This window comes from Xenopus laevis, chromosome 4L (assembly GCF_017654675.1).
Source record: "Xenopus laevis strain J_2021 chromosome 4L, Xenopus_laevis_v10.1, whole genome shotgun sequence".
Lineage (NCBI taxonomy): Eukaryota > Metazoa > Chordata > Amphibia > Anura > Pipidae > Xenopus > Xenopus laevis.
The window spans coordinates 104,003,689-104,028,393 of record NC_054377.1 but is presented as its reverse complement, the minus strand read 5'-3'; the positions used below and the strand labels follow the sequence as shown (position 1 = coordinate 104,028,393).

Here is a 24,705-nt window from a genome sequence, read left to right as displayed (position 1 = left end):
GCAGAAGGATCATTAACGGAGTGTCTGCTGTGCAGCAGACCAAAGAGCACTTCTTTCCAGTGTGGGCATCCCCCTAAGAGGGTGGGGAGGCTGCCTGAACCCCCACAAGGAAACCCAAGATTGTGGGGCTGGGAAAGCTACCTAGATGGGGAAGGAAGAGAAGTGCACCATGTCTTATTCCCCCCACCCCTTACCCAGGGAGGTTTAAAACTTTGCTTATTGAAAGGAAGCTGGAGTGGGTGTGGGATGCACCTGGGTATAGAGCCCCTCACCAGTAGCCTGCAAGTGCATAGAGAAAGCACAAGCTTGCAACTCTTAGAGGTGGATCATTTGGCTCATGCGCCTATGATGGGTTATCCAGGCCAGTGTCCCCTCCCCTCCGCTAGGAGGGTAGTTTTGGTGGTGGTCAGGACAGTCCCTGGTCCCCACAAGGTGCATTTCCTCCACAGAGGTACACTGCAACCAGCTACAGGTTGGTTGGGAAGACTCAGGTGTTATGGGGAAAGTGGTCGGCTACCCCTGTGATGCTGATGTTACAGCCCCCCAGGCAGCAGCACTTCCCATTACCCGGGGGGGGGCCTTAGCTGCCTCCTCCCTGGAACTGTCCCAGGTTTCAGAGTGAGGAAGGGAGATGGGGCCTCCTGCTCCTGGCATGGCTGTCAAATGGGGATGGATGGCTTTCAATGTAGTTGCTTCCTGGTGCTTAATGGCCAGACGGGACAGTTGCTCCCTAGGGCTTAATGGCTGGGGTGGGATGGTTGCTCCCTGGGGCTTAATGGCCAGGTGGGACGGTTGGGGGGCATGAGGAGGGGTACAGAGAGTGTGTAGGCAGGTCCCTCCTGAATGTTGATATAAAGATGAAATATCGCTTTATGGCACAATTATCTCATGAGTTGCTCTATATATGCTCTTATTTGGATTGCTCTTTAAAGGGGACCTTTCACACTTACCATCAAATCTTTGAATAGGCAGAATGGCCTGTACAGAAAGAAACCCCTACATTTTTAACATTATTTTACAAGCAATTATTCCTTATCTGAATTTCCTGTCAATCAAGCAAGTCAGTCCAACAACTCCAACTCTATGCACTCACAGCACTCAGCATCTACCCCATCATAACCCACTGGTTCAAAGGCATTTTTACAACATAAAATTCATATTTTAAAAGATTGTTGATTAAAATGGAGCAGGCAGTCCACTATCCATTATTCTCCTTCATTACATGCTCACCTTTAAATATTCTAGTGGCCCAGCGAGCTTGAAGTTCAGCGACAGGCAAGATGGCTCCCAGGGGATGTACAAATCCCAAAAAGGCTAGAGTTGGTTTTTCTATATGAGTAGGGAAGACTTGTTTATATAGAAAGCCATTTATGTCATCTATGATCTTGGGGTCCTTAAGAAATGGGAAGGAGGGTGTATACCCCGTAGCAAAAATAACTTCATCCATGTTTTCAACCACTGTATCATCTTCAAATATGACTGAGGATTCAGTGAATGCCTTAATTTGGGGTTTTATTTTAACAGTTCCGCATAAGATACAGCTGGGAAGGAAATCGTTTACCATAGGCTCTTTTAACTGTGCTCTGCAAAAAAAAAAAAATTTAAAAAAGGCCTTATATGAGAAAAGTATTTGTGCTCATGTTTTTTCACAGAAAACAACTTGCAAACAAGCGAAAATAACGTAGTTCAATGAATTTCAATAAAGCTAAACATTTTAAATATTTTAATAAACCGGGAAACAAATAAATCAAGCTGTTTGAGACAATTTCCATTGACTTCAAAAGAAAATTGGCAGCTTGTACGTTGTGCGTTTTTTGATTTTTTTCCTTTGCTAAATCTTGACTGTTCAAGGTTCAGAAGAACATTTCAGAATGTGCACAGCCCAGGAAACCAACAACAACCAGCAACAAGACAGAAGGTGACACCACCTTTCCAAACAGTACCCTGGGTTGGCGCATTTTTCATTGAAGAGGAGCGCTGGCCAGGGGTTTGTGATTAGCTCTTATATCACTGGAGAGCGCACAAATTTGAACCACCCTCCATAATTAATCCTTTCCTTGTCCTTTACATGATAAGAAATGTCCTTTTACCTTGCACAAAAAGGTGTGTTTGTATCAAAATCATGTCTGTGTAGACATAGGGGCATATTTATCAAAGAGTAAAATTAGAGATCACCACAGTCCCCTAGTCTGAAATTCCGCCACTCTACATTCATTTCTATGGGATTTTTAAAAGAGTATGTATCAATGGGTGAAAGTGAAAGTTCATCCTTTGATACATATGCCTTTCAAAATGTTATAGAAATGAATGGAGATAGTGATATATAACTTTACTCTTTGATAAATATCCCCCATAGCCAGACAGCTTAAAGGGGAACTATCGGGAAAATGTAATATAAGCTTCAGCATACTGAAATAAGAACAACAAATCACATTAGGCAGGCACCAATCCGGAACATCCAACGAAAGTAGATTCCAAGAGCCAGAAATTATATATAAAATATAATATTTTATTTTACATCACATCTAAAAAAGAATAACGCCTGACGCGTTTCGTGTCACACAGGGACACTTAATCATATTGTTGTGAAGTACTCCCCTATGCTGAAGGTCTGGGGCATGCGCACCCGGACCCAACTGGGAAAGCGGTAAGCTTATCCTAAAGATACATTAAGATTTATGCTTCTCGTGAAACTTTTGGATTTTTTGTACTGAAATAAGAAACTTTATAAAAACAATTAAATATTCTGCATAATTTCTGAAATAATCAAGTTTATTTTCACTATGCCTCTCTCAGCTCTCTGCTTCTCTTCATTCTGTCTTCATGCAGCAGTTGAGTGTCAGATGAATGATCCAATATATCTTATGGGGGGGGGCTCCCTTTCCTAGCAGATGAATTAGAGCTCATTCAAATAACTGATTCCAGTACAAACAAAATCTAACAAAATAACTGCCTTTTGCACAAATTCTGCATGTAGAGAGACAGGATTTCTGGTGACTTTAAAAGAGTGATCTCTAATACTTCTTCTGTGCAAAAGGAGCCCCCCTATAAGATATATTGGATCATTCATCTGACACCCAACTCCTAAATGAAGACAGAATGAAGAGAAACAGATGCTGAGCGAGGAATAGTGAATATAAACTTGATTATTTCAAAAACGGTACAGAATTTAATTGATTGTATTTACAAAGTTTCTTATTTCAGTATGCTGAAGCTAAAATTAAATTTTCATTTTTGCAATAGTTCACCTTTAGTGTTTGTATTTAGTCATCTAGCACCTGAAAATACACTTTTCCTTTGCAACAAATGTTATATGTTATATTGAAGTCCTGTAGAGAGCCATACACGACACTGAGCCCTGTCTGCCTTCCTGTGTAAGAACTAAAACCATTGTATTCTATACAACCGGTATTCTATGCAACTGAAATTCCAATTTCAACAGTTGCTGGCATGGCTATACAGCAGGTTTTTGAAGCAAAGTAAAATTTTAATCAGTGTAAGGTAACAGTACATTATCTTCAATGTGTCACTAAGGATTAAGTAGTAACAAGAGCAAAGTTATGTCCAGTGACTCATAAACATGAATAAGGTGCTTGCTTTTATTATACCAGCTGTAAAAAGGCCACTAAAAGTTAACTGCTGCAAAACTTTTCCCATATTGCTACATATGTTTGCTTAAAACATTCCAATGCCACACCTTGGGCTCCCAAACCCACTGAGAAGTATGTCGTAAGGAAGAGGAAATGCTATAATTTTTAAAAAAAATTATTTGCTTAATTTCGTAATTTGGAATTTGTGGATATCAGGTTTTCAGATGAGAGATCCTTCACCTGTACTAGAAAAAAATCTCATTGGGGGTGGCCAAAATGTAGCATATGCAAAATAGGTTAGTGTAGGTGCCCAATTTGCTTCTAGTTCTAGTATCTAGTATTTTAGTTTTAGTATAACAATCCTGCTGTCTGAAAGCAAACAACCGAGTGGCTACTAGACCTGAAGCAGTGTTTGTGTATTATTTGATTATCTATCGCTGTTTAATCATTATAAGTATTATTACAGGTAAGGGACCTTAGGTTTTCCGGATAACAGATTATTCTTTAATAAGTACTAGAAAATAATGTAAACAGTAAATAAACCCAATTGACTGGTTTTGTTTCTAAAAAGGATAATTATATGTTAGTTTGGATCAGGTACAATGTACTGTTTTATTATCTTAGAGAAATAATAGTTTTTAAAAATTTGGATTTTTTAAATAAAATGAAGTCTTTGGGAGATGGTCTTTCTGTAATTTGGCGCTTTCTGAATAATGGGTTTCCAGATAATGGATCCCATACCTGTATTAGCTGCCCTTGATTCAGTTTGATATTTAAATAAATAATTATTACCGGTCTAAAGGTTCCAAGCCATAGTTTGCATGGTCAAACCAAGTGTTCATCATGTTTTCATTTAGTCTGGCAGCAAAAGTAGATGGTAGTGAGTTCCTGATCCAAGTGAAAAATCGGGTGGAGAGCATCATATCAATGGGAAGTCCACCCTTGGAAATGCGACTGAGTACCCATGAACCTCTCCTAGTACTGACGTAAACCTAGAATATAGCATTAAACAACGTCAAGAAGAAATTGTTAAAACTTTTTCAAAACTGCAGTACTTTTAGGAAAAAACGAATTGAAGTTTAATTAAATTTTTTTCTTTCTGATATAAACATCAAATGATTTATTCATTATCAACAAAATTATTTCACACCTATGGAACGGATTTATTTATACCTTACTACAATGTAGACACTTATAATTAAAGGATGTTGGCAATGTGTCTCATTTATTTAGGAAGTTGAGTAAAAAGCATGCAGTGAGTTAAAAACCTAAAATACTGATACAAAAACAAGGGGAAACAACCCCTAGAAATGGGATAACAGTAAAAGGGCCATGTGGACGTGCACAACAAAAAGGTTTCAAAAACATTTTGGTTACAGGGTCCAACAGTAAAATGTGGTGGTGTGTGCAAGTGACGGTGACAGACTGTTGCAAGAGTGAAATATACAGTTTTCATAAGTAGACTATGATAAATAAGAATCCAAAGAAGATAATAATGGGAGCATGGGTCTTTGTGCCCAGATGATATATTTGTTTGCATATTTGCATTTAAATATATCCATGATAAATGCCTTGCTGGTATAATCAACATGTCACCTGCAGATTTCCTAATCTTATGGAAAATTGTGATACAAAACATAACGTTTCCTCTCAGGGTCGGACTGGGCCCTGCATGTGTCAGACTGGCCCATCGGGATACCAGGAAAACTCCCGGTGGGCCCTCATGCTGCTAAATATTTGGCCTATTTCATGGTCATTATCAATTTCTATAAGAACAAAGAGGCTAAATAGATGGAATAATAGATTATAGTATGTAAAGAAAAGAAACTAGGAGAATAGAGGCTAAGGGAGGAGAGGAAGAATAATAGTACTGAGAGTAGGCCCCTGGTAAAGGTTTTTTGGTGGGGCCCTGGTCTAAGGTTGTTGGGTGAGCCCCTGGAGACCCAGGACTGCTTCTTTCCCAGGCTCTGTGAGGCCCTAACACAATAATTTTAGAGTGATCTCAAGGTATGACTTTGGGACGGGCCCAGCAGTAGGTACGCAGTGGGGCGGGTTACAGTTGGGAAGGGAGTTTGTGGTGGTAGGGGAGTTTAACACTGAGGGGCATATTTATTATGTTGTGTAAAAAAGAGAAGAATAATTCACCACACATCGCCAAGCATCGCAACTTCCTTCAAAACTTACTTACAAAGGTCTGAAGCAGTGTAAAATAACCCTGGAAAATCAGGCGTTTGTGCGGCATAAAATAACACAAATTTTGATAGATTCAACCCTTATTTTACACAGCTTTTTACAGTTATTTCTGTAAATTTCATTTTACACAACTTAATAAATATGCCCCAATGGGTGGGGGGGGGGAGTTCAAGATTGGGGTGGTAGCAGTGGGCCCTTGTAATGGAGACCCGGTGGGCCCAGGATGCCCCAGTTTGACTCTGATTCCTCTTCATAGGAAATTTCAAGCTATAAAGTATTGTCTATCATTTCGTCATGGCATGTTTCTGTGTTAGACAACTGACCCCCTAGAAAAATCAAATAAGACTTTTGCCTTTTTACGGTCCAGCATTGTTCCTGTCTGCCTCTGAACCTTACTGTTTGCCCAGAGAGACTAAAAACCTGTCCTGACTGGATCACAAACAAGGGAAAGTTGTGCTCACCACTAGTTTTTAAAATCATTAGGCGGGGGTGCAATGAGGGTGTGACCACAAAATACATATAGACAAATACAAGATTCCTCTGCACTCAACCCATTATCAATATATTTAAGACAGAGACATTTTGTGCATACTGCTACTGAAAAATGCCTTACCCTTTAAACAAAACAGGGATTGTTTGTCCATATATTGCAATATATTTAAGCTGGCCAACTACGTCAAAGTCATCCCATATCTGGCCAGTCCTATGCTGAATTTTCATTTGATTCATTAAGAATTCTATGGTTTCATTATACATTTTATAAAAGGGACGAATGCGTTTTTCCTGCATAAAATGTATAATGAAACCATAGAATTCTTAATGAATCAAATGAAAATTGAGCATAGGACTGGCCAGATATGGGATGACTTTGACGTAGTTGGCCAGCTTAAATATATTGCAATATATGGACAAACAATCCCTGTTTTGTTTAAAGGGTAAGGCATTTTTCAGTAGCAGTATGCACAAAATGTCTCTGTCTTAAATATATTGATAATGGGTTGAGTGAAGAGGAATCTTGTATTTGTCTATATGTATTTTGTGGTCACACCCTCATTGCACCCCCGCCTAATGATTTTAAAAACTAGTGGTGAGCACAACTTTCCCTTGTTTGTTATAGTTCTACAAGAGCAGTGACCAGCTCCATGTTGTAGCTCCCACCCCCTCCAACTATAGTCAGGTGATCCCACTGGTGTCTAATAAAAGGGCAGCCAAGTTTGGGAGTTTTACTTTGAAAGCAGCAAGTAAGTTGCAGGTAAAACGCATTCGTCCCTTTTATAAAATGTATAATGAAACCATAGAATTCTTAATGAATCAAATGAAAATTGAGCATAGGACTGGCCAGATATGGGATGACTTTGACGTAGTTGGCCAGCTTAAATATATTGCAATATATGGACAAACAATCCCTGTTTTGTTTAAAGGGTAAGGCATTTTTTAGTAGCAGTATGCACAAAATGTCTCTGTCTTAAATATATTGATAATGGGTTGAGTGCAGAGGAATCTTGTATTTGTCTGACTGGATCACATTCATGTTTTTTGTAAAAAATGACTAGCTATCATAGCATATTATTTGGTGTTTACTGGGGCACATTATTCATAGAAACTTACTACAGGAGATATGGCTATACATTCCTACCAAAACAGTAAGAATTGCTGAGAGTGCTCCTCTCATACTCTTTTGGATCATATAGATTCCATTTTAGTCATTCTGTTGTTGTAATTTTGGTGTCATTTTTACCAAAATGTCCTTTTGCTGATTGATTGGCAAACCTGGTAACTAACTTTATCAAGTGTTATGGTAAGGAATGAGAGTAAAGATATTAGTACATACACTGCATGAAAAACTTATCATGGTTGTATGGGCCATTTATCTATCATCCTGCAGTTGGATCTCTTATATGGCCACATCTGGTTACACAGATTGTAGTGATCTTAGTTATTGGCCCATAGGTTAGTGGGTCCAAATGTTTCACAGTCAGACGCCGCCACACACGGATCATCAGTCTAACTCGGGAGTCTCCACTCACACGCTGACTGCTGGCCAAATGATGTGCCATATAAACAGTTTTCTTAGCCCCTGTCACACAAGGAGATTAGTCACTCTGTGATTCCTCTAGTGTGGGTGGCTAATTTCCTCCCAATGCTTTCCAATTGGCAATAATGTGGGAAAACATATCAGTCACCCAAAGTTTCTTCCTTGTGTGTCAGGGCCCTTATAGCAGTGTATCATGTAGTACTTATTCAATTAATTCTGATATTTGGCACCATGCAGCACTTCCTTAAAATCCATTTATGATTACACTAACACAGTGATCCCCAACCAGTAGCTCGCGAGCAACATGTTGCTCTCCAACCCCTTGGATGTTGCTCCCAGTGGCCTCAAAGCAGGAGCTTATTTTTGAATTCCAGGCTTGGAGGCAAGTTTTGGTTGTATAAAAACCAGATGCACTACCAAACAGAGCCTCAATATAGGTTGAAAATCCATATAGGGGTTACCAAATGACCAATCACAGCACTTATATGGCACCCCAAGAACATTTTTCATGCTAGTGTTGCTCCCCAAATCCTTTTACTTCTGAATGTTGCTCACGGGTTCAAAAGGTTGGGGATCCCTGCACTAACAATATCCTTATTAAACAAGCGTTTTCTTGTGCACCAAGGAACATACTGGAATTTCAAGCTTTTCAGGAAAAAGAGGATAGAGCTGCATCATTGATACATACCTGTTTAGCTGTGGTGCTGATCTCCACAGCAATATCCCCAGCTGAATTGCCAATTCCCACCACTAAAACGGTCTTTCCTTGATAGTATGTAGAATCCTTATAGAAACGGCTGTGGATATAATGGCCTTTAAACTTTTCAATACCTGGTAGTGACATAAGAGAAAATCTAATCATCACAGCCTCTGAAGGGCAAAGGGATAAGACATTATTTTGATTTAAATATGGCTCCAAGGAAATTGAACAGGATAATAATGAGTGTGTCATCTAATTCTGTTCATATACATGTAATGAGATTCTGTATTTACAGCAACATGATGCAACTGGAGCCATGATTTAGCTACAGATTTTGAACACTGTAGCTAAATCTGTTTGCTTACCAGAGCATTGTGTACTATAACTTGCCATAGTGAGAAGCTACTTTATATCTGCTTTCATGAAACCTTAGCCAACCTAAATAATAATAATTAAAAATAAAATAAAAAAATAATACAATTGAAAAAAATAAAATAATTGCCAATACAATCAATACCTAGCCAATAAAGCCTGGAACAAGGAAGATTTTTTTTTTGAACTATAGCATCAGTGGCTTCAGTTGGATTTTTTAATACTAAAACATAGGGGCAAATTCACTAACATTCGTAGTTTCGCCAGGCGCAGCTTCGCCACGCTTCGCCGCACTTCGCCACACTTCGCCAGGCGTAGTTTCGCCAGCGCTTCGCAAATTCACTAAAATCCGAAGTTGTGCACAGGGGTAGCGTAAGGTTGCGAAGTTGCGCTAGCGTTGATTCGCTAAGTAAAGCGAAGTTACGCTAGCGAAGGCTAATTTGCATAGGGCGCCAAATTCAAATTTCAATGGAGGAATACGTATCAGCACTACAAATGCCTAGAAAACCTTCAATTCATCAAATAACATTTTTTTTTTGCCCTACACATATGCCCACTGACTAGGTAAGTTGCCATGAATCAGGAAATGTAGGGGGGAAGGAGGGGAGGCCAAAAAAAATTTTCGATCTTTTTCAGCCTATCACCCATAATGTAGAAAACACGCCAGCGTTTTTTGGGACTTAGAAAAAATCTTGACTTTTTTTGATACAATCCCTATCTACTCTATTGCGCTTCGCCAGGTCTGAGGTGGCGAAGGAAGTCTAGCGTAAAAGGTAGCGTTCAGTACACTGCGCGCGTTAGTGAATTTGCGTAGTTACGTCGCTAGCGAAAATTCGCCAGGCGTAAGGGTGCGAAGTAACACTAGCGAAACTGCGCCAGCGTTCAGTGAATTTGCGCAGTAACGAAAATGCCAAACGCTAGCGAATTAACGCTAGCGTTCGGCGCTTAGTGAATTTGCCCCATAGTCTCCTGTCTGGTACTACCCTTAAAAGCACCTCATTTAAAACATAATACCAAACTGTCACATATCAGTTATACAAATGGGTCTTAAACTAACAGTAGTCTACATAATCACTATTAATTGTGTTGTCAATATAGTTATACAGAAACCTGTTATTCAGAAAACTCCAAATTAAAGAAAGGCCATCTCCCATAGACTCCGTTTTATCCAAATAATTCAAATTTTTGAACATGATTTCCTTTTTCTCTGTAATAATAAAACAGTGCCTTGTACTTGAGCCACACTAAGTTATAATTAATCCTTATTGGAAGCATAATGCCTATTCACGCTAAAAATGGGTTTCAATTTATAAGAGGATATATTCAAACTATGTCCCACTGCAGTCCACTACACTACATACATACATAGCCAAGACCACAATCACAAACCTACAATATTATGGGGCCCTGTAAATGAATAGCCAAGTAACATAAAGAATAATAGTTAGTATTTTTCAAGACACAAAAAAGGAAAGCATTTCTAATTACTCACAATTATCTCTTTAAATTCCAAGAACCATGATGCCTTTAATAGTATAGTTATAACTATAACAAATCAGGAGGAAAGGAAAAGGGAAATAAAATCCCAAACACATGGAATGCAGCTTTGCTTATGTTTAGATTAGAAGCAATATTGTCCATATAGTAGTCTTACAATGCACTTGGGATATGTTATCATGCAGACAATTGGAGACGTTATCAAGATGGGGAGTGAGTCCTCATAGGTAATCCCCCCGCCGGTGAGGTAATGTAATCCGCTCTGGCTGCGGTAAAGTAATCATCCAAAAAGAGGCATGGACCAGAGCAATTCAGGTCCAGTGAAAATATTAAAAGTACAATTTTATTTGAGATATACTGTGTATTACTGCAGAGAATAATAATGATAATGCATCTCGAAAGCTTCTAAAAGGGGACAAGGTTGCACATGTTTACTAGCCTATCTGTTCCTCTCTTCTGACACAGGCTCCATCAACCCTACCCTGCCACTAGCTAGTCCTATACCTGACAGATGATTCCATTTTCTTCAGCCTGTTATAAAAGCTGTAAGCCTATGGGCCTACCCCTTCAACAAATATTACTAAGGTTTCCCCAAAAATAGCCAAACCCTGTGGGTTGCTGCCACCTACTGACCAAAAGTGTCAATTACCCTTACATGGAAAGTAGACAAATGCAAGAGATTGTCAGGAAAAAGACATATCTTCCCTATTACAATTGTACTAGAATTGTACTGGTATTTTGAATATATTTTTCTCTAGAAATAGCACAAACAGAGCTTTTATAGTGAATATGCAAGTATTGTATATTGATACTGCTGTAAATAAATGCATTACATATGCATGGGTAATACAGTCATATTTTAATTTTCCTTACGAAAAGGAAAGCTCTATGTATATTAGAGAAAGGGGTGTTAACTGGTTAAAGGCAGTTATGTGTAGAGCCAAATAATGCACACAAATAAAGTCCAGAAACTCCAAAGGTCAAAAACAAATGTTCAATGTGCTCCAAGGGTTAAAAGGAAATTATCCGACAACTCCAAAGTCTACAAACAAACATAAAAGAAGGGGCTGCTCACCATCACCCTTGAGAAAGTCGGGACACGACGAAATGCGTTGGGAAACAGATTTAACAGGCTTTATTGTTGAACAATCATTTTCTGCTTAAATTGTAAGCGCAATATAGCTTTCTTTAATTAAATGTGCAATTTTACATGATGGGAGCACACACCTTCTTTTATGTTTTAAAAGGAAAGCTCACTTGTAAATGCTACTGTATGTGAACCATGTGGGCAATAGATTTGTTTGGCACAGTGCATTTTGCCAGAAACATAGATGGACACTTTGGGCAATCCAGTAATTCTGATTGTTCACCTTTAAATTAATTTTCGTATGATGTAGAGCGTGATATTCTGAGCCGATTTGCAATTGGTTTCCATTTCTTATTATTTGTGGCTTTTGAGTTATTTAGCTTATTATTATGCAGCTGGACAGTTTGCAGTTTCAGCAGTGTGGTTGCTAGGGTCCAAATTACCCTAGCAACCATGCATTGATTTGAATAAGAGACTGGAATATGAATAGCGGAGGGCCTGAATAGAATGACAAGTAATAAAAAGTAGCAATAACAATAAATTTGTAGCTTTACAAAGCATTTGTTTTTAGATAGGGTCAGTGACCCCCATTTGAAGGCTGGAAACAGAAGAAGAAGGCAAAAAAAAATCAAAAACTATACAGAAGAAAAAAATGAAGGCCAATTAAAAGGTTGCTTAGAATTAGCAATTCAATAACATACTAAAAGTTAACTCAAAGGAACAGTTCAGTGTGAAAATAAAAACTGGCTAAATAGATGGCTGTGCAAAATAAAAAATGTTTCTAATATAGTTAGTTAGCCAAAAATGTAATGTATAAAGACTGGAGTGACTGGATGTCTAAAATAATAGCCAGAACACTATGTCCTGCTTTTCAGCTCTATAACTCTGAGCTAGTCAGCGACTTGAAGGGGGGCCACATGGGACATAACTGTTCAGTGAGTTTGCAATTGATCCTCAGCATTCAGCACAGATTCAAAAGCAACAGATATGACCCATGTGCCCCCCCTCAAGGCTCTGATTGGTTACTGCCTGGTAACCAGGGCAACCAGTCAGTGTAAACCAAGAGAGCTAAAAAGCAGGAAGTAGTGTTCTGGCTATTATGTTACACACCCAGGCACTCCAGCGTTTATACATTACATTTTTGGCTAACTAACTATATTAGAAACATTTTTTATTTTGCACATCCTATCTATTTACCCAGCTTTTATTTTTATACTGAACAATTCCTTTAAAGTAGAACAACCTCTTTATTCTACTTTAAGGTCATCTGATGCCCCTCTCACACTTGTCTGGAGCTGTCAAGGTTTAAATTTTCACAATTGCATTCGACAATCAAATTTAGAGTGCTGATTGTCCTTTAATGTGGCTGCTTTAAAGGGAATTGTTTGGGGGGCGTGGTTAACTAGCGATGTGAGCGGACGTCTCTTTGCTTAGCTCCGTAGCTCGCCTACTGAATCCGGTAAAATATCCTGATTTGAGTGGCATGAACCCAGCCATTTGACTCATCTATCTCTACTGAACCTAGCAGATGGGCAAGAAGAAGCCACAAGCCGCTGAATCTTCTGATATCAGAGCACATCTCCGCACCGCCACGAGGCCCGCCAAGATGGCGGAACTACGCAGTGCCGCTCCTCAGAAGGAACAACCTGCTCCCTCCTCTCAGCCACCTCTCGATGCTTCAGGGGATCGCTCGACATCTGACGATACGGAGTCGGGGGCGACATCGGCCCCAAACTTCTGCGCGTCACAAGTAGGTGATCCCTTGGGCGTAACGGAATCGTTGCGGCCTGATGATTTAACCTTGGCTGAAGTGGTTACAGTCCTGAAGGCCACTATTCAAACCTGCCATATAGCCACAATGGCTAAGGTCGAGGAATTAAAGGTGGACTTTGCAATACTTCGACAGGATGTGCAGAACGTGAGAGAACGCACTACCGAGGTTGAGAGGAGGGTAGGGGGCCTAGAGGACCTTTGCAACCCTTTACCTGATCGCGTTGAACAACTGCGTCACAGGCTTGACGCTGCGGAGGCCAAAGCTGACGATTTGGAGAATCGGCTTCGCAGGAACAATGTAAGAATTGTAGGCTTTGCCGAAAGAGCTGAAGGCCCAGATGCTACCAAGTTCTTGGAACGATGGCTCCAGCAGGAGCTTGGTTCAGAGACCTTTTCCACTGCTTTTATTATTGAAAGGGCCCATCGTATCCCAGGCAGACCGCCACCCCCTGGGGCCCCTCCGCGGCCTATTATTGCACGGTTTTTGAATTTCAGAGACAGGGATGCCGCACTTGCTGCTGCCCGTCGCAAAGGGGAACTACGGTTTGAAAATGCTGTTATCTCCTTGTACCCTGATTTCTCTAATGATCTACGTAAGCTGCGACAACAATTCACGGCTGTTAAACGGCGTCTCAGGGACTCCGGTCTCCAATATGCTATGCTCTACCCAGCCAAGCTCAGAATTTCAGCGGAAGGGCGCAACCACTTTTTTACTACTCCTACTGAAGTCTCCAACTGGCTTGACCAACAACCACCAGTGCGCAGACAGCCCTAAGTTCTCCTGCCTCAATCTTGCAGCAACCCTGCCATGTAGTTTTGGTTTGGTAACGTATTTGCCTTCACACAACCCTCAGGGGTACCCTCCTTACTTGCCACTCGATATCACCTGGCTTAAGTGGGCCTACGGAGCTACAAAAATGCACAGGCCCTGCTACATTCTCGGTGCTTTAGCACAACTTTTGTTATTTGATATCGTCTAGTTATATTGATGCATACTTTCATTGCATTTTTTTTTTTTTTTTGATCTGCTGGTTAATCAAACTTGGTGTACGATTTGGGTACACCCTCCTTGGTTGTAATATGTTTAGGGTACAAAACTTCTCCATTTTTGGGAGAGGTAGGGTGGGAAATGTTGGTTATTTTGTGTCTTTCCTGTCCCTCTTTGCTGATTTTTCTTTTCTTCTCTTTTCCTTCTGCCTTTTCTTTTCTGCTCTGTATCTCTCTTTGGGGGGGAGATGGTTCATTGTTATGTTTTTTATGCTATGACGGAGATAACTGCTATATCTTGGAATGTTAGGGGGCTAAGTTCTCCACTGAAGAGGTCCTTGGTATTCAGCTTCTTACGTAAACGTAACCCCCATATAGTATGTCTCCAGGAGACTCACTTATCTCAAACTACTAATTCCAACATCCTCAGGAAACCCTGGCTTGCACAGTCCTACCACACTGCCTACTCAAACTATTCTAGAGGTACCGCCATATTGATAAATCGGTCACTCCCCTTTCAACTCCTTCACTTAAAGAACGACCCGGAGGGAAGGTTTACCCTTATTCGAGCCTCCTTAGCTGGTACACCATATATTCTGGTTAGTATATATGTCCCTCCTCCATTCCAAGATGTGCTGTTATATGAGTTACTTCAACATATTGCGGACCTGCCTCTTGGTCCAACTTTGATCCTTGGGGATTTTAATGCAGTCATGAATGGGGAGCAGGATCGCTTATCTCTGTCTACTTTAGGTAGGGCCGATCCTGGTGGTCTGAGAGGATGGGCATTGACCTCAGGGCTTATAGATGTGTGGAGGGAGTGCAATCCCACCACGAAGATGTTCTCTTGTTACTCTAGGGGTGCAATGTCGAGGATTGATCTCGCTTTTGCCTCTCCTGACTTGTCTCCCAAAATTATCAAGGCGGAGTTCCTTCCTAGGGGAATCTCTGATCATGCTCCGCTGCTGATTACATGGGCTCTGTCTCCAGATCCTAGAAATAGGGTGTGGAGACTTAGCCCGCACTGGATAACCCATCCAGATATCCAAAAAACAATACAAAACTCGCTCACTAACTATTTTCGTGACAATATTAATACAACCTCCTTGCCTTTGGTTTGGGATGCAATGAAAGCTTTTATTAGAGGTGAGTATATTTCAGCTATAGCTTTTACGAGGAAGAAATTGGCTTATGCTTTGACTGAAGCGGAGCGGGAGTTGCGGGAGGCGGAGGCGAGATATACTCGTACCCCTACTGAACATTCAAAAGACCAATATGTTGTGGCCCAGAGGTTGTACACTCAAATTCAGTGGAAGACCGCCCACAAAAAACATCTGCACTACAAATTTGCCCTCTATGAGAAAGGGGACAAAAATGGTAAAATGCTAGCTCTGTTGGCAAGGGAGGAACAACCTAGGACAGCTATACACGCATTACAGCTAGATGATGGCACGCTCCTTACAAACCCATCTCAAATTAATCAAAGTTTAGCAGATTATTATCAAGCCCTATATACTTCTAGAATTACTAAGCACCCTAATGAAGTTCGAGCCTACCTCCACCAACTGGGTCTCCCAAATCTCCCTCTGGAGTATAGAGAACTCCTAGACCTCCCAATACAGGAACAAGAAGTCCTGGAGGCCATAGCTACACTTCCATCTGGCAAAACCCCGGGCCCCGATGGTTTACCCAACGCTTGGTATGTTTCGTATGCGGCTACTATAGCTCCATATCTCACTGAGCTCTTTAATCTTTCTTTAACTTCGGGAATTCTCCCGCCGTCCTTTGCAGACGCCACGATAGTTTTGATTTTAAAGCCTGGTAAGAACTCACTACATCACTCCTCTTACCGACCCATATCACTTATCAATTCGGACTCTAAAATTTTAACAAAGGTATTAGCCAGACGCCTCAACCATGTTATCCAGTCACTAGTTGCCCCTGACCAAGTAGGCTTTATACCTCACAAAGCGGCAGATTTTAATCTTAGGCGGCTGTACACTAATATTGTTGTGCCCTCTGATAATTCAGGTACTAGAGCCATTGCATCCCTCGACAACGAGAAGGCATTTGATTCGGTTGAGTGGGTTTATTTGTGGGAGACTCTGAAAATGTTTGGTTTTCGGAAAAATTTTTTGACATGGCTGAGGGCGATATATAACAACCCTAAAGCCAGAATACTGTCGAATCTTGAACTATCTGATCCGATAACACTAACCAGAGGAACTAGACAGGGTTGCCCTCTATCGCCTGGTCTCTTTGCACTAGCCATGGAACCACTAGCATGCCTTATTAGAGATAGCACAGGAGTTCGGGGTTTTGAACTGGGTAATCTTAGGGAGAAAATATCCTTATTCGCAGATGACACCTTACTTTATTTACACGACCCGGGCCCCTCACTAAATCACGCCTTAACCCTAATTGATAATCACACCCTGTTCTCGGGCCTCAAAATTAACTGGACTAAATCCTCCCTACTGCTGTTAGATCCGAAAGCTATCGAAGTACTTGACTCTTCCCTTCCATTAACTCGGGTAGACACATTGAAATACTTGGGGATTCATATCCATCCGAATTTGGATAAATTTAAATCGCTGAATATAGACCCCCTCATGGATTCTCTCCAAAAGACAGTTGATAAATGGCTCAAGCTTCCCCTATCTTTAATTGGCAGGATAAATCTGTTTAAAATGAAGTTCCTCCCCAAATTCCTTTATATATTTAGACAGTCACCGGTGTGGCTACCAGCTTCCTTTTTTAAATTTCTTAGAACGCAACTTAACAAACTCTATTGGTCTCCGGGAGCTGCTAGGGTTAAATACACTGCCCTGACATCCTTGTCACAGGAGGGCGGTCTTGCTGCCCCTGATATGTTTGACTACTTTATAGCAGCCCAACTGACACCTTTGAGGTGGTGGCAAACCCCAACGCCTGAAGATCCAGTGACGCTTCTCGAAGCTCAAATAGTAGGGTCGCTTGAAGGGTTGTGTAATTTGATTTATAGAAAGGCTTCTTTCCCTATCAGGGCTACTCCAATGATGAAAAATGTGGTTAAAGCTTGGCAGCTGGGTAATAAGAGAATGGGTGCTGGTACCCAGACTCTATCTCCTTATACTCCATTATGGTTTAACGGTAATTTGTCACAACTCCTTACTGTACCTGACCCTCAACTGTGGGCCTACTACAATGTGAAATATCTGGGTGATTTGTATTTGGACAATACCCTCTGTTCCTTTCAACAACTTAAGGACAAATTTGACCTACCTAATGGTATGCTTTTTCGGTATTTGCAGTTGAGGCATGCTCTCACTCAACAATTTCGGTCTGCTGACCCCAGGATTGAACTTTCCCGTTTGGAGACCCTTGTACGTAAGGAGCACCTACCTAAACCACTTTCTGCGATATACTCTCTATTGCGCACCAGTTACCAAACCACAAGGCGGGATCTGCTGCAGAAGTGGATTGTCAATATCCCGGATTTAACAGTGGAGCAATGGTCCTATATTTTGGCTAACTCTCTTACCCCCTTGATAAGATCCAGGGACCGACTTATCCAATTCAAATATTTGCACCGTGCCTATTATACCCCCTACATTCTACATAAAATGAATCCGGCTTTCCCGGATAAGTGCAACAGATGCAATAGCCCTAATGCTGACTTTTTTCACATGGTATGGGACTGTGCCCAAATTCAACACTTTTGGGCGGAAATTGCTGATTATATTACTCAACTTATGGCTATGCCAGTGGAGTTCCATCCTGCTGTTTTACTCCTAAACTACCTACAAGATACTACGTCCTCACGCTCTGAAAGGACTCTGCTCACTTTTCTCCTGTTCCATGCGAAACGGGCAATAGCCTTAAAATGGAAAGACGAGAGTCCTCCTACCCTATCTTTCTGGATAGCTCAGGTGGAGCAAACGTTGCCTGTTTTGGAACAGATTTATTATGCAAGGGGGTGCCCCACGAAATTCAATAAAATCTGGACACTTTGGATATTGCGCAACGAAACATATACAAATAGAACTGTAACTGTTCCCACCCAACCAATGGACTGGCTTGTTGCTCCCAACTAGACTCTAGTTGACTTGCACCAATTTTTTTTTTTTTTTTTTCTTTTTGCCTGTTCTAATTATTTCCTTTGCAGGTTGGTCCACCCCCCCCCCCCCTACCTCTACTCTGTGCTGCTCTCTCTTCCTTACTTTTTCTCTCTTTCTTTGCTCTTGTCACTTAATTCTATGTTGGGGATCCCATGGTTGTTAATTAAAAATGGCTTGCAGAGCAGCTAAATGCAATATACCTGTAACAATTTTTCTCCGGTCAGTACTACATTTTGTATGCCTCTGTAAGTTGATCTACAAAATAAATACCTTTTAAAAAAAAAGGGAATTGTTTGGAAGCCATTTCATATGCAATTCTAATTTTTTACATATTATTATGATTTCACACTTACCTGGGAAGGAGTCTAGAGGTAAATAATGCTTGGAATGGTGACCATTACAGATCAGAAGGGCATCAAAAATATAATTTTTTTGCGCTCCATTAGTCAGGGTAACAATATCCCATCGACCTGTTGAGGGGAAATCTGAACATTTTGTCACACTGCAAACTTCAGTCTGTACAGGGAAACAAATACGGCACAAAGTTACATTCAAAATGACCTCATCCCTTTTGATACTATTAAATGATTGAATTGCTTTACATTGTGATATTGAGACATCAAGAGGGCCAGACATTACTGATTCATTTCATTATATAATTAATGGAGATAACGAGGGGCTCAGTTTCTGGCTACTATAGGAAATCTTTCTGTTGACTTACAGTATCCCCATATCTGTTGGGTCTGAGTCATAAAGTTCCCTTTTGCAGAGCAGTAAAGGGTTGAGTTCTCCCCTCATCAAAATCCTATGGTGTGGGAACTATATTTTATTTTCAGAGATGAGAGTGAGAAATGTACTTCACCTGATACTGAATATACTTCAAAAGGTTGAAGCGTTTTGCATAGAGCCTTAGGTATTCCAACACCTTGGAGTTATGTAGATATGCTGGAAAGTCGTCAGGCATGGGGAAGTCTGTATAGCACATCATCTCCTTGGATGTATTGGTGACTACAGACTTATATAGACTGGGTCTACACTCATCCACTGATTCCTGCGGGAAAATTGTGTACATATTATACAATATTTTGTTCCAACTCTGTATATATAACCCTGTCATACCATTATGAAAATATATTGTGTTCTATACTGCCACAATCATAGAATTACAACATGAGTGCCCCTACTGATCTGTCCAGCCATACAGATCTACAACAGTGATGTAGTGATGTAGCGAATCTGCCCTACTTTGTTTTGTTGAAAAATTAGCAAAATGGCAAAAACTTGCAAAAAGCATTGAATGAGTGGTTTTCGTATTTCATCACGCAATACATTGGACTTTTTGCGGCAAAACCTTCTGAAATTTTTCACCCATCACTACTACTACAGAAGCTTAAGTTGCTAAGGCAAGAGGCATCTCCTGACACTTCTCTGTTCAGTTCTAACCAAGGCTGACCCAAATATCTAAAACAAATGCAGACCCATTTATTCAAAAAAGAAAAATCCAAAAAATATGTAATATATTAGTTATGGAAGGGTCAGGTCTTTCTGTTTTTTTCCAGCAAGCATGTTTAAAACAGAGCAGACGAAGACCTGTTCCCTATTTATGTACATCGCATTTGTCTTAGATATTGTATACCATGATGGTCAAATGGGCTAAACCTTAAATAAACAAAAACAGGTTCCAAAATGAACCAGTGTAGTTACCAATGGCAACCAGCAGTAAGGTTTAATCTTTTACAGGTTGGAACATGAAAGCAAAGGTCTGATTGGTCACTACAGGCAAACATCCTGGTGCAATGTTAGTAAATCAGATACAAAAGTCCATTCTTGAGACAGTTACTTCCTATATGTTTGACTGGGACATGTTGCTGTGGCAGATACTGGTTCTCTCAGCTGAGAATTAGCTTTGGCAATGCTAAGCCATGGGCAGAAAGCACACACATACAAATTTAAATGGGAAATTGTTTATTGTGGAGGATGTTTTGACATCATGACAGCTGCCGAAAGCATGTGTCACAGACCCAGAAATAGCAAAGCATAATTTTTCTTGTTTACACAAGAGCAATGAATATCCTGTAAATTATACAGTGCTTAGTGATATTATCAGTTATAATCAATCGGTCACATGACTCACTGAAAGTACCCCCTGATGTAAAATATGAGGATATTAGAAGTCACCTTGGAATTCCATGACCCATATACAATAAATGCACTTGGCCTTTAGCCATATTCTTTTATATGCATTATCCAGTAACTGCAGCACTCTGATAATTATGATAATTATTCCATGTTGTAATTTTATTGGCTCATTAGCTCATGTAGACAAAAAATGGCAACGTTCGGGCCTCACAGGCTTGATAAAGGGCCCTGTGAGGCCAGAAACATTGCCATTTTTTGTCTACATGAGCTAATGAGCCAATAAAATTATAACATGGAATAATCATCATAATTATCAGAGTGCTGCAGTTACTGGATAATGCATAGTATTCCCTTGACCTGAGGCAGGTTGGGCTAATCACTGCTGAGCACCTGATCCAAAAGGATTGTGCACAAGGTTTGAGCACTCCATTTCTGTGTGATATTCTTTTATATGGTCATGGAACTCCTTGGTGACTTATAATATCCCTATATTTTACAATAGGGGGTTCATTATTTTTTTGACATTATATTACTTAACATAGGATATCACTTGTATATAGTAGTTCCAGTAACTACATACAGCAATGTCTGGGTACATTTGCAAGGGATTCGCATAATTATACATCGCTACTGTGAGGAAGTGTAACCTAAGCCCTGGGGGAGGGATGGTGAATATAATTCATGTTTTCTAGTTTATATAAGTGGAAGAAGCACATGGTTCTGTTGCTTTGGACTCTATGGAGGAGGTGTGTGCTGATGGAATGCCTGAGGTAGGAGGCCTTAGTAAGAAGAATAAGCCCAAAGTTGGGGTTAAGGGATCCCCTGGATGAGGTAAAGCTGGTGACAGGTAGCCTTTTAGAGCTTACTCTACGAGTTTTGAGATGGACAGTGTGAGCTAGTAAGAGCAGCTGGAGTGTGGTATTATAGGATATATATATATATTTATAAACTTTCCAACTACTGAATTCATGCTCCTTTCAATTAAGGTTTTGTACTCAAGTTCACATCTATTATAGCTAAATACACACACAGAAAATAACTTGAAGGTAGATACATACGGTGAACCTCCAGAGTCCTCCAATGTCACTGCTCTTTTCAAAGCATACAGGCTCCAGGCCCTCGTCTAAACAACATTTGATGGCTGTTAGTCCACTGCACCCAGCTCCAATAATAGCCACCTTTTTAATCATTATGGCCTGTAAAGTGAAAGTCACAATAGTCATGCTTTTACATATAGTGTCAGACTGTCACACTGGGGGCCCACCGGGGCTGTGACACGAAGGCAAGCGGCCTTCTGTGTGCCAACCACCAAGGCCCCCCACCCGAAGTCCAACCTCCCCCCACAGCGCATGTGCACATTGCGTCACATTTCGCGTCACACTAACAAACCATTTACATAATAAAACCTATTTGTGGAAAAAATATCAATCATTACATAATAACACAGCCGTGTAAAACAAATTTATCAAGGTGTGTTTTATTATACCATGTGATTGCCAGATTTGCCGCCGTTATTTGACACTGCTTCAGACTTTTCTAAGTAAGCGGAAATCAAAGAAAAAGCATGCCCTTTTTTACACAGCGATGTCTGGCATATTATTCTGCTGTTTTTTCTACACCACATATTTAATCTGCCCCTAAATGATAAAGAGGATCACATACCAGAGGCCACCCCTTCAGACTAGAAGAAAAGAACTTTCATTTGAAGCAACGTAGAGGGTTCTTTACAGTGAGGTTGTGGAATCCACTGCCAGATGATAGTGTGATTCAGTTAAAGAGTGGCTTTGATGATTTGGACAAGTATAATACTATAGGCTATTGTGATACTAAATTCTACAATTAGTATAGATATTGGTGTATATATACAGTATATATATATATATATATATATATATATATATATATATATATATATATATATATATATATATAGTTTATGTGAGTGTATGGAGGGTCAGTCTCATTATGCGTTTATGTAGGGACGCTGAATTTCATTTGGAGGGGTTGAACTTAATGGACGTTGGTCTTATTTCAATCCAACTTAACTATGTAACTATGGTAGTGCTACCTTTCTATACAGTTACTAGAGTTCTGGGGGTTGTACCCAAGCACAGAGACTGAACAGTGTTATTACTATTTAACTTTTGTAATCAGTGCAGAGTAAACATTGCATTATGGGATCAGCAAAAAGAAGGGATAATAATTATTTCAAAAGTTGTGGTTTTACAGATACATATACGATTTCATAAACATTTATAGGGGAGATGTACTCACCTGAGTGCAGATCAAAGTAAGAATGCAGCATTTGATTAGGAAACTTCACACACAGAGGACAAGATGCATAGAAGAGGCTGAGTGATTCTGATGCAAATTCAAGTCTTCGTGTTTATTAAATATAGCTATTCCTTTAATCCCAGTGGGAGCCTTTTATAATTACTTTACTTTTATACATCATGCAGTATGTATCCACAAAATATATCTAAAAACCCATGCATTTCTTGCATATGACAAGTAAATATTCCCTGATCTAACAACAACAGCACTTGATTAACCTTCAAGCTCCAGTCATCCTTTCAGGGTGTGTCACAAAAAGAGAACAAAATAAGTTACAAATCCCATAGCTGCACAATAAATAATGTTTCTTGTTTTCCATACCTTTCTGTAGTGTCTTCTGTACTTTAATTCCTTTTTTTACTCAGAAGCATTTACCTTCGTCCAACAGCAAACTCGAAAACAAATCTTTTATTCCGTTACTTTTTCTGATCACTATAGCGCCACTTGATTTTGGATCCTAGTTTGTTTAAATTAACCTTTAACTGCACAGGATAAAAGTCAAATTGCTGAGGAAACCAACTTTATTTCATTATGTCCCTGCCCACAGGTTAATCATTTAAGAGTCCATGGTTGTGCCAGGTCACTCATTTTAGCCCGAGAAATAATCCATGTCGGCTAGGGCCTGGGTGCTCAGTTTCGGACCTCAAGGAAAAAGTTTAGCTCACAGATTTCTACAATGTTCTTATTGTTTTGTGCACAGACTTAAATCAAATGGAGAAATACTCTACTTAAAAAGATATCCTATTGAAAAGCAGCTGTGCATGATGTGCTGAAGTCTCTGCAGCCCGCAATCACGTTTTCTTCACAAAACTGAGACATCCAAAACTGATTATACTTGGCTGGAGAGACTTCAGCATTCCAGAAACAGTTTTTTTTTTTTGTATATTTTTTAACTAACAAGAGTATTGAGACTAAATAAAATTCTGAAAATCACCGACAATAGTAATCAGAAATAGATGAGGTTTAGCAGCCCAAAATTGGCAATCTGTAGATTCTGGCAAATGTCAGAAGGCGCCATAGACAGCCACTATTTATTGGGCCTGTGGTAAAAGCCTCTGTGTACTTGAAATGCCAGGGGCTATTTTGAATCTCAATTACGGTTTCCATCTTACACCTTTAATACTGACTGCCACATTCTGCATGGCTAGTTAGAAAAGTGCATGCTGCATAAAAAATCAGTTCAGTCTGCAGCCTGAGTCTAAATGAATTGCTAATTAGCCATGCAGGATGTGGAATCAATATGTGGTCGAGATTAAAGGGGTAAAGTGGCAATGCCAAACTCAGTCCAGATTTAATTCCATCTCCTGATATTGGGGTTGACTAATAAAAAAAAAAATTTCAACGCCGCTTAGCGCCATCTGCGCATGCGTGCCGAGTGGCGCCAGTTGCACATGCTCATGGCACTGGTTACAAATGGCCTGTAGATGTCACTGTGCTCATACTTATTCTGTGCATACTTCATGGTAGCTTAAAAATGAAAGCTTACTGTTGTCTAATGGCTGCATGAGAGCCTGCTTATAAAGCACTGTTATACTCTACTCATCCTTGGCTAACCAAAACATAACAAATGGCGACAAGGATGGCTCTTTTACCTCTGCAGCAGCCTTCACCTTTTCTTCCAAACTCTGGTGAGCCTACCATATCTTTTACTGCTTGGATCTGTTTGTTTGAAAATTACATTATTGCTGCTGACCAAGGAGAGATTTCTGCTGCTAGAAAGCGTGCTTTACTTATTCACTGCCTGGGAGCAGAGGGATAGCATATATTCTATACATTACCATTAACTGATGATACTTATGAAACTGCTCTTACTGCTATAAAGAAGTTTTTCGTGCCAAGAGTAAATGTGGTTGCTGAAAGATATAAATTCCGCATGCAAAATACAGTGCTAAGGAAAG

General features: G+C 40.1%; 1 protein-coding gene across 2 annotated transcripts in view; it reads right to left on the bottom strand.

Moving 5' to 3' along the window:
- LOC108714415 (dimethylaniline monooxygenase [N-oxide-forming] 2-like) overlaps positions 1 to 24,013 on the bottom strand; it is a 32,003-nt gene extending 7,990 nt beyond the window's left edge. The window contains exons 1-7 of one of the 2 annotated variants that reach the window (XM_018258622.2): positions 23,129 to 24,013; positions 21,532 to 21,669; positions 19,197 to 19,385; positions 18,688 to 18,850; positions 8,507 to 8,649; positions 4,383 to 4,582; positions 1,231 to 1,583 (exon numbers count right to left, since the gene is read on the bottom strand). In XM_018258622.2, the coding sequence (XP_018114111.1) occupies positions 1,231 to 1,583; positions 4,383 to 4,582; positions 8,507 to 8,649; positions 18,688 to 18,850; positions 19,197 to 19,385; positions 21,532 to 21,663 (1,180 nt within the window). In that variant the 5' untranslated portion in view covers positions 21,664 to 21,669; positions 23,129 to 24,013. Of the gene's footprint in view, positions 1 to 1,230; positions 1,584 to 4,382; positions 4,583 to 8,506; positions 8,650 to 18,687; positions 18,851 to 19,196; positions 19,386 to 21,531; positions 21,670 to 22,747; positions 23,043 to 23,128 lie in introns of those variants that run through there. The other variant, XM_018258623.1, reaches the window with a different exon arrangement.
- Positions 24,014 to 24,705: the final 692 nt, after the last annotated feature.